Here is a 10,234-nt window from a genome sequence, read left to right on the forward strand (position 1 = left end):
TGTTTTCGTGCAGCGATGAATATAGAGAGGATTATCGAGTGTATCAGAGAGGATGACCAGAAAGGACTGAAGGCAGAACTACAGCAATTTAATCGAGAGGTACTTACAATTAACTAAAAACTGATTATATTCAGTCCAGTGACTCCAAAACCAATGTATTAATAGCATCATGACAATACATGTCATTACAAAACAATCTCCTTTGTTGTGTACTTAAAACTCACAGTTTATGTAACTGCTCTTTTCTAATTCAATATTTTCGCTCTCTCCTAGTATGCACAGTGTTTCTTCTATGATTTGGAGGAGAGGGAGAGAAGAAGAGTAAGAGATATTTAAATGCATACATATTCAGAAATTAGGTCTTCTCTAACTGTTCTCATGTGTAAGATTTTTAATATGAACTCCATAGAGTTCTCCGAGCTGAGCTGTTTTCCTCTGGGCAGGAAATATTCCTGCATGTCCTCAGCTGTTTGCTGATACTGCAGTTGACGTGATCCTCCTCGGCCTGCAGCTCATTAATATTTAGACCATAAGCTCTCAAACCAAATCCATCCCAGAGAGCAAGTCAGTGTTTATGTGTATACGTTAATAGTGTTGAATTAACATTACAAAATAATGTCAGTTTACTATAATTTTTGCATCTTCAGTAAATGTTAAGATACTGTTGAAATTTCAACAAAAAACTGAATTGTTCACTGAATTAGAGTTATGATGTGATGCTGATTTTACATTGAGATTTCAGTCTCAACCAAAATGATGGTTTGGATGAAAACTCAACATTATATCTATATCTGGGATATATTTCTCTCTTCCTGGTCTATTAGTTCTGTTACTGATTGTTAAAACACACAGTTAAGATAAATACAAACATTTGTCAGAATACATATTTTCTTTGTCTTATCTTTTCAGGATGGTTTAATAATTTTCTTATTTTTCTGTTGTTTGGCTGCTTGTTCAATCTGAAAAGAGGCTGGAGCTGGAAGAGGTATTATTTTCTTTTTTTAAAAGATGCATTCTTGAATTTTCAAAGGCTACTGACATTCTGAAAAGGATTCGGGAGTTGTTAACCCTCTGGTATTCTTTGGACATTTTAAACCGTAAAATCTTACCTTCTGAAACGTATTATTTTATTTTATTTTATTTTATTTTATTTTATTTTATTTTATTTTATTTTATTTTATTTTATTTTATTGCCACCATAAGAAATTCAAAGGAAATACAAAAATACAGAGCCATTTCTGGGGGGGGGGGTACGATCTACAAATCAGACATGATGACATAGATAGTGTCTAAATGTATATCCAAATGCAAATCTAATCAAAGTGAGTAATCATGTCTCAAATACTCTTATAAGTACGGAGCCCCGCACATTACATGCAAGAAAAAATAAATAAATTGTGTGCATGATTTACTAATTTGTTCCCTCGATGTAATAAAACATGCACACAATTACTATTTCATTCCCTCAATTTACTAATTAATTCTCTCGATTTATAAATCGTGTGCACAATTTATAAATCGAGGGAACGAAATAGTAAATCTTGCACATGATTTAGCTTACTATTTTTTTCCTGCATCCCATGTAGGGGAACACAGAGTGTATATTTACATATAAGGCTATAGTGGTTACATCATGGTATTACATATGATTTTCTATATTATTCTCAACAGATAGCACTAATCTGCCTAGGATTTTCTACTGTATGTTGTTTATAAATATAAAATAGTTTTCTAATGTTTGTTTTATTTTATATAGACATATACCTTTTTTTATTACAAGCAGGGATTAAACCATGTAGAGCTCTATTAAATGCATTCTTTTTTCCCCTCAAATTATTTGTTTTCTGTTAGATTTTTCTGAATTTTGGTTTACTTTCATTTTAATAAAAAGATGTCTAATCAATTAAATGCATAAAACTTTAACAATTTAAGAATGTACACACACAGATATTTAATATTAAACATTTTGGTAATTAATGCATAAAACTTTAAAAATGTAATCAAATGAAATGTGAACAATTCCATTCATTTTTCAAAAACAAATAGGTTAGCTATATCTTTTTACTTTATGGCGCTGTATTAATTAAAAATTGTTTAAAATATTTTTCTAGTATTTGTATAATTGTATATATAGGCATAAATATATAACTTAGAAATAAATATTGTCTAGTACCATGAAAGAACAAATATTATTGAAACAAAATATATTAGAATCATTCAATTAAAACAAAATGTTATGCTTATTGTCCTCAGTCTGTTTTGAGCGTCCTCAGTGAAGAACACCAGAGAGTTAAAGGTGTACAATTTCTTTATTGCTAGCGACACCCATAATTAGTGATTTGTTCCCATAATACTTTTTGTTGTTGTTTTGGTCACTGCAGTTCCGAAAGAATAAAGTGCGGGATTATATGTCAGACTCTGATTCAGACTATGAGGAATCCAGTAACCCAGATGTCATTTTGAGACAGGTAACCTTGGCTCTTATCAACGATTTACACACCTAAACCGTTTTAAAACCAGTTTGTGTCTTTGTTTAACTTGTTTCATTTCCTCAGGCTCTGGCTACGGTTTTGATCAGGTTCCTCCAGACTGAACCGCAAGGGCGTGTGCTGAAAGCATGCCTGAGATCCATACGGATTCTCTCGAGGGACAAAAAGGTTTTGGGCCCTCTGATCACTGACAGAGCGCTTCTCACTCTAGCATATCTGGGTGGCATCAGCAATGCACCTGTTCCCAAAGAAGACACAGACGGTGACTCTGACCCCTATAATGACATCATCGAGGCTATTTCTGAGAGCAAATTGGATCGAGCGGATGAGGATGATCACGGCAGTGAGGAAGACGATGGTTCTGGGGCCGTAAGCAGGGATGCGAACGACCCTGTGGTCTGGGGTCAGAGTGATTGGTGTGGCGAGCGCAAGGCCAGCACGTTTTCAAACATGAGCCTCATACCGTCTCGCAGGAGGAGCAGCGTTTTCAAAGCCCTCACGCGTGGTAAAAGAGACAGCAGAGGAAGCCTTGGAGGAGGAGAGGAGGAGGAGGAAAAAGAAGAAAAAGTTGATGATGAAGCCAACAGAAAGGAAGTCATGAAAATCTTCTGTAACATTGTTTACAATAGTGCTTGGGCACAAGAGAGAGCCAGCGAACTCAGGTATCAATCATTTCAAATTCTAACATCTTTCCTCATGAGTCCTATATGAAAAATGCAAATAAAAGTTTTTTGTTTTAGTTTTTTCTTTGCAGCAAAACTGTGTAGTTACATTCACCTACCAGCAGGAGTTTAACTTAGGGCCGTATGAAAAAAAGTACATTTTTTTCCTAAAATCTGTGTGTTCCGTTTAAGCTTTCCAGATTCTGTTTTAATGATTTCATCAAAATTTGATCATCATAAAGGAATTTAATTTAATTGAATAAACAGAAATTAATTCAATTGAATCAACTTAATCATAATCAATTGAATTCATAAAAATTTAACAATTTCCTAATTTATTAAAACATTTTTACAGTAATAGTGCCCTATGAAATTTATTCATTAATTTATTTATTTTTTCAGAAATTCTGTGTCATCTGTTTTAATTTTTCTGGATTCTGTATTTTTAGATTTAATACAAATTTATTATCAAAAATATAGATATTTTTATACTCTTTAATTGTGATATTCCTTAAAATCATTATTATTTTTTATCATTATTATTATTGTTTTTGTGAGAAGTACATTTTAGTATAAAAAAGGAATTTATTTGTGTCATAATTTCTTCAAGAAAACTTCATAATACATCATATTTAAAATAGCAGCCTTTTGCTGTTTAAGATTCACTAACTGCATAGCCCTAATCTTTGATTTAAACATCCAAATTTTGCCTAATAAATACAGTATATTTTTTATGTCTAGATTCCATCTGTATTTTCATGAATTCTGCCCGCCAAATTATAGGGCCCTATTTATGCTTACCGGTGAAAGATTAACCACTTGGTTACAAGTCATTGCAAAAAATAGTGAAGTTAATGCAATGAAATTATTGCATTTTATTTGTTTGTTAGGTGTTTACGGGGCCACTGTATTCACTGAAACTAAATATATTTTCATGCCATATGCATTTTTTCTTTTCTCTCCAACTGTTTGCTGTCCTTCAGTCTCCTCTGTGGTCTGACAGAAAAGCTAAGTAAGGAGTTTCAGTCCGCATCTTCCCCCTCTGGTCAGTTTTACACACTCCGGTTCATGTTTTTACTGACGGCCTTGAGACCTGAACTCAGAGCACAGCTGAAACAAGTATCTACTTTTTCTTCTTCTATTTTCTAATATTTTAGTGAATTTCAAGTGAATCTCCACTATATTATACATGTTCAAATATTTAGGGTCAGTAAGGAACATTCATAATGTTCCTGAAAAAGAAATGTTTCATGTGTTTCCACAAAAATGATTAAGCAGCACAGCTGTTTTCAACATTTATAATAACAAGAAATATTTATTGAGCAGCAAATCCGCATATTAGAATGATTTCTGATAATTATGCTGAACATACAGCGTTGCATTTCAGGAATAAATAACATTTTAAAATATATTCAAATAGAAAGCAGCGATTTAAATTTGTGATGATATTTCACAATATGTTTTTGCTGTATTTTTTTATTTAAAAAAAAAGACTTGGCGAGCACATGAGACTTAAATTAAAAACATTTCTGACACTAAACTTATTAATGTCTATATTATAATGAATTTTTCTTCATTTGCAGGAGGGAGGAGTGCCGCTGTTGACCACAGTGCTGGAGAAGAGTTTATCAGTCCAGTGGAAGGAACAGTATGAGGTCGTGCTGGATCCTACAGCACCTCGTATAAGTGTGGAGGACTCACAGCAGGCTCAGGAGGCCCTGAAGATTCTTTTTAATATCACACACAGCACACACACTCAAGAACCAGAAGAGGTAAGTGTATGCAGAGATTATCATCACACTCACCTCCCTTATAGACAACTATGATTGCACCACGCGATGTGTCAGATGGTGTTCAGTGCACTGAATAAACTGATATACTGTGACTGTTAATGTCGAGGTTCTCTTTGTGTTTATCAGGAAGATGCATCCCTATATCGCCACCTGGCTGCAGTTTTGTGTCACTGTCTGATGGTGTCCTGTGAGGAAGAGGAAGCTACAGATGAATTAAAGGGGTTAGTGTTGATAAATATTGTTGTAATGCAAGGAAATGTAATGAAAGCCCTTTTGACGGCATCTATAGCATTAATTATCCACTAGTTGAAAATGCTTGTGTTTACAAAAGTGGAAGTCAAATATAATTTAAATGTCAAAAACTTTATTGGCATGATTAACAAGATCAAGACAAACATACACAGAAGGAAGTGAAAGAGAACAAAAAATAGTATTTATATATTTTTGCATTAAATGAAATTAAAATATTATTAATTATTAATAACTTATTAATTTGGCTGACAGATGCAAATACTTTATTTGCATGATTGACAAGATCAAGACACACACACACACACACACAGAGAGAGAGAGAGAAGTGAAATAAAATAGAAAATAGTACAAAAAATGACTCTAAAAATAAGAATAGAATAATAATTGCAATATATACAATTTTGCAGCCAATAAATAGACTAGTGAATATGAGAATCATGTGTAGTGCACTTATTGATTTGTCTGACGGATGCAGTGATTGACACAGGCACACACAAACAAGACAAAGAAGTGAAAGATGTTAGAAAAAAGAGAAGAGCAATAAGACATTAGAAAAATAATAACAGAATAATAATTGCAATATAAAAATATAAAGTAAAATAAATTAAATGAAATCCTAAAACACATTGAGACTACACTGTTGTGCAGGCAATAAACAAACTAGTGAATATTAGTACCGGAACACATGTGCAGAGCATATGTGACCCTGGAGCACAAAAGCAGTCTTAAGTCATTGGGGTATATTTTTAACAATAGCCAAAAAAATAAAAAATAAAAAAAATTTTATGGGTCAAAATTATCGATTTTTCTTTTATGCCAAAAATCATTAGGACATTAAGTAAAGATCATGTTCCATGAAGATATTTTGTAAATCTCCTACAATAAATATATAAAAACTAAATTTTTGTTTAGCAATAAGCATTGCTAAGAACTTCATTCTGACAACTTTAAAGGTGATTTTCTCAGTATTTTGATTTTTTTGCACCCTCAGATTCCAGATTTTTAAATAGTTGTATCTCCGCTAAATATTGTCCTTCCTAACAAACCATACATCAATGGAAAGCTTATTTATTCAGCTTTCAGATGATGTATAAATCTCAATTTCAAAAAAATTACCCCTTATGACTGGTTTTGTGGTCCAGGGTCACATACTGTATATTAATTTGGCTGACAGATGTCTAACTGTCTTCCCTCAGTAACACCTGCGTCTAATCTGTTTGTGACAGTTTAAAAAAATGAGGAATTAGACGTGACTTTTTTAAAGAATTTCTCTCTTATATCTCTAAATTTATCCCAGTATATAGGCCTCTTTACCCAGTGTACCTTACCAGTGGATACACTGTCATCTCCACTCATATAAGTGATTCATGTAAATTCTTCAATAAAAATATGAGCTATACATTTTTGTATTTTTGTTCATTTTATTAACTGACAGAGGGAATGTTGGACTGAAAGTGGACCGATTTGAGCATACGCTTGTCCTCATCTCTCTCTCGTTCTCTCAGGCATGCAGCGAATATGCTGTCTGCTCTCCCGTTGAGCTGTCTAGACGTTCTGGTTTCTGTGCCTCTGGGTCCAGACTCACACCAGATGAATGGAGCCAACATGGACTGTGTGCACAACCTGCTCATCTACATGGAGAGAAAACTGGAGCAGGTAAAGAGAAAGTGGAAGAAATAAATATGGAAAGGGAAAGCGAAGAAAAAAAAAGCAATATACGGTGAAATATTGTGAAATATTTTTTAACATTTTAAAATAGCTGTTTTCTACTGGAATATATAAAAATGTAATTTTAAAAAGCAGCAAAAGCAGCTTTTCTAACACTATAGTGTTTCACATGCAGGGTGAAAAGGTCAAAGAGAGACTGACCCCTGTGCTGAACTTGCTGACCGAATGCTCCAGAGGTCACAGAGACACAAGACACTACCTCAGACAACAGGCATGATGCTATTTTACATTATTATGAGGAAACACGTTGTCTAAAAAAATACTTGTTTTTATCAAATGCTATAAAATTTGATCAATTTGTTTGTTGCGTGTAGATTCTGCCTCCGTTAAGAGATGCCAGCACTAAGCCTGAGGAGGGAAGCACCATGAGGAATCGTCTGGTCAGACTGATGACCCACCTGGACACTGAGCTCAAACACTGCGCTGCTGACCTGCTCTTCGTGCTGTGCAAAGAGAACGGTAATGCATAGAAACACACTATTAACCACAAATACCACTCAATATCCTGTAAAAAGACAGAAGTTCCCCCAAAAAACATACTACATTCTTAAAAATAAAGTTTTAAAAGGGTTTTTGCTGCAGTGCTATAGAAGAACCATTTTGGGTTCCCTAAAGAACCTTTCAGTGAAAAGTTTTTAAATGGATATGGGAGCCTGTTTATGCACCTGAATAAAAAAAATAAAAAAGTTATTGTGACTTTTTATCTCACAACTATTTTTTTTTTTTTTTTTTTTGAATTTCTCACAATTTTAAGAAAAAGGTCAGAATTGCAAGGTATAAACTCTGCATTTACATCTTGACTCTTTAATTTTTTTCTTTGAATTCTGAATTTAAATCCCGCCATTTTGTTTTTTCCCCCGCCATGGAATAAAAAATAAAAAAGGTAATTGCGACTTTTTATCTCACATTTGAAATTTCGCTAAGACCCACCCCCCTTAGTTACTGTTGCTATGTTCGAAAAGCCTTGGCGCTCTCAGGCCACACATCGTGTTCTCACGCAGTGAAAAATACATTGTGGAGCAAAGAGGACACAACACACCAACAGACAAGACAGAGCAGGTTACTACATGGGAATTGCTAGCAGAAACTCAAAATGCCTGTTTCGCGTTGTTTATGGATGCTCAAATCATTCAAACTGAGAAACCACAAGGAGCTATTATCGTGTATGAATATGTGTTTTTCATAAGGGTGGAAAAGGCAAGAAATTGACTGAAAAATGAAGGAAAAAGTGGCTTATAAACCTGCTTCTGCGGTCAGGAGCCGAGTCGGATAAATGCTTGTGTGTGCAAATGATTAATAAAAGATATATAAATAAGATAGATAAATAGATACAGGGCTGTCAACTCCAATGCATTCAACATGAGACAGTCTGAATTCACTCAAACCTAAATGCTACATGTAGACGTACCCATTCCACTGCCTCGATGGCAGGAAAGTATTTCAGTTTAGTTGAAAAATTGCTCCTCTTCATAACATAAGGATCACATCCAACATACATGTTGTGATTTTCTGTTAATAACTCTCTCTAAACCAGTACAGTACGGACTTTCCTCCATCTCATCCATTCTGCTTTCCACTTCCTGCCCTCCATCTGAATTTCGCACGTCATCAGAATCACATGATTGCAAACAAGTATGTTTATATCTCACAATCTTGATTTTTCTTCTCAAGGTTTATATCTTGCAATTCTGAGTTTGTTTCTTGCAATTACCTTTTTTATTTATTCAGCTGCTGAAACAGGCTTCTATATAAAAGAACCATTTTTTCTTTGTGTGAAGATTTAGTATTCTTTTTTTCATTTGAATAATTTGAAAAACATTTTCCACTATAAAGATCCCTTTGTCCAGTGGAACAGTTACATGGATGTCAAAGGTTCTTCATAGAACCATAGATGCCAATAAAGACCCTTTATTTTTAAGAGTCGATGTTTTTTTTTAATTGGCTACTCCAGTGAGGCGTTTCGTGAAGTACACTGGATATGGAAATGCTGCTGGACTCCTGGCCACTAGAGGCTTGCTAGGAGGTCAGAGGTCAAAGGCCACATCATCAGGCACGCAGTACTCTAGCGATTCAGACTCGGACACCGAGGAGTACCGGCAGATTAAAGACCGAGTGAATCCAGTGACGGGACAGGTGGAAGAGGAGCAGCCTGATCCGATGGAGGGAATGACAGAGGAGGAGAAAGAGGAGGAGGCTCACCGGCTCATCAGTCTCCATAAAAAAATACCACTTTAATACTCTCAAACCACTGAAAACACCAGTAAAGATCCGCACATATGTACTGCTTTAACACTCATATCTTTTCCTAAACAGGGATAATGTGATTCAGCCGATGGGACTGGACGAAGAGGGTCAGCTGGTGCCGCTGTCGGAGCTCAGGGACCTTTCAGTGGAGGAGAGGAAATCAGAGGAAGAACATGATGACCTGGAGAATGTGGAGTAGAACTGGCGTAGATGTGGTGATCAAAACTGACTAGATAAAATAATAATATTTCGATATCACATAACACCACCTAGACATGCCCTTAAATATTACCTGAATATATGTGATTAATTGAGACACTTTATTTAATTAATACACATCTGTTCAAAAGTTTGGATCAATAAGATTTTTTATTAATATTTTTATTTAGCGAAGATGCATTAAATTAATCAAAAGTGACAGTAAAGACATTTATGATGTTACAAAGATATATTCATATAAGAAAACGCTGTTCTTTTGAACTTTCTATTCATCAAAGAATCATGAAAATAAAAAGATATTAAGCAGTGCTGTTCTCTACATTGATAATAATCTGAAATATTTCTCAAGCAGCAAATCAGCATATCACAATGATTTCTGAAGGATCATGTGACACTGAAGACTGGAGTAATGATGCTGAAAATTCAGCTTTGATCACTGGAATAAATTGCTAAATTACTATTATTTTACAATAATAATATAAACATTTTCAAAATAGCTTTAAAACAGAAAAGTTATTTTCAAGTGTAATATTTCACAATTTGTACTGTATTTCTGATCAAATAAATGCAGCTTTGGTGGGTTAAAGAGATTTTTCCATTAACATTAAAAAATCTTACCAAACTTTTGAAAGGTAGTGTATATATAACTACGTTTATATCATAATTATTCAATTAGTCAGTGCATTTACTGAATGTTTTGTCAAGGACTCTGTGTTCTTTAAATGTTAGTTTGAATGTTTATTTATTTTTTTGTGAATGTAGAATCAGTGGTATGAACATAGTGTTCATTTAATGCAAGTTAGTTGTATCCTCTAGTGTCCTAAACAGGTGACAGGACATGTTGTGG

The 10,234-nt window shown here is 34.2% G+C and overlaps 1 protein-coding gene across 1 annotated transcript in view; it reads left to right on the forward strand.

Moving 5' to 3' along the window:
- The window catches only part of LOC109080514 (synembryn-A), a 10,713-nt gene extending 1,143 nt beyond the window's left edge, over positions 1-9,570 (forward strand). Inside the window, exons 2-14 of the mRNA XM_042767157.1 lie at positions 14-99; positions 274-321; positions 968-985; positions 2,382-2,468; positions 2,556-3,151; positions 4,135-4,270; positions 4,735-4,923; positions 5,071-5,165; positions 6,702-6,852; positions 7,040-7,135; positions 7,239-7,383; positions 8,876-9,147; positions 9,230-9,570. Of these exons, the coding sequence (XP_042623091.1) occupies positions 14-99; positions 274-321; positions 968-985; positions 2,382-2,468; positions 2,556-3,151; positions 4,135-4,270; positions 4,735-4,923; positions 5,071-5,165; positions 6,702-6,852; positions 7,040-7,135; positions 7,239-7,383; positions 8,876-9,147; positions 9,230-9,367 (2,057 nt within the window). The 3' untranslated portion in view covers positions 9,368-9,570. The remainder of the gene's footprint in view (positions 1-13; positions 100-273; positions 322-967; positions 986-2,381; positions 2,469-2,555; positions 3,152-4,134; positions 4,271-4,734; positions 4,924-5,070; positions 5,166-6,701; positions 6,853-7,039; positions 7,136-7,238; positions 7,384-8,875; positions 9,148-9,229) is intronic.
- Positions 9,571-10,234: the final 664 nt, after the last annotated feature.

Source organism: Cyprinus carpio, chromosome A12 (genome assembly GCF_018340385.1).
Source record: "Cyprinus carpio isolate SPL01 chromosome A12, ASM1834038v1, whole genome shotgun sequence".
In the NCBI taxonomy this organism is placed as follows: Eukaryota; Metazoa; Chordata; class Actinopteri; order Cypriniformes; family Cyprinidae; genus Cyprinus; species Cyprinus carpio.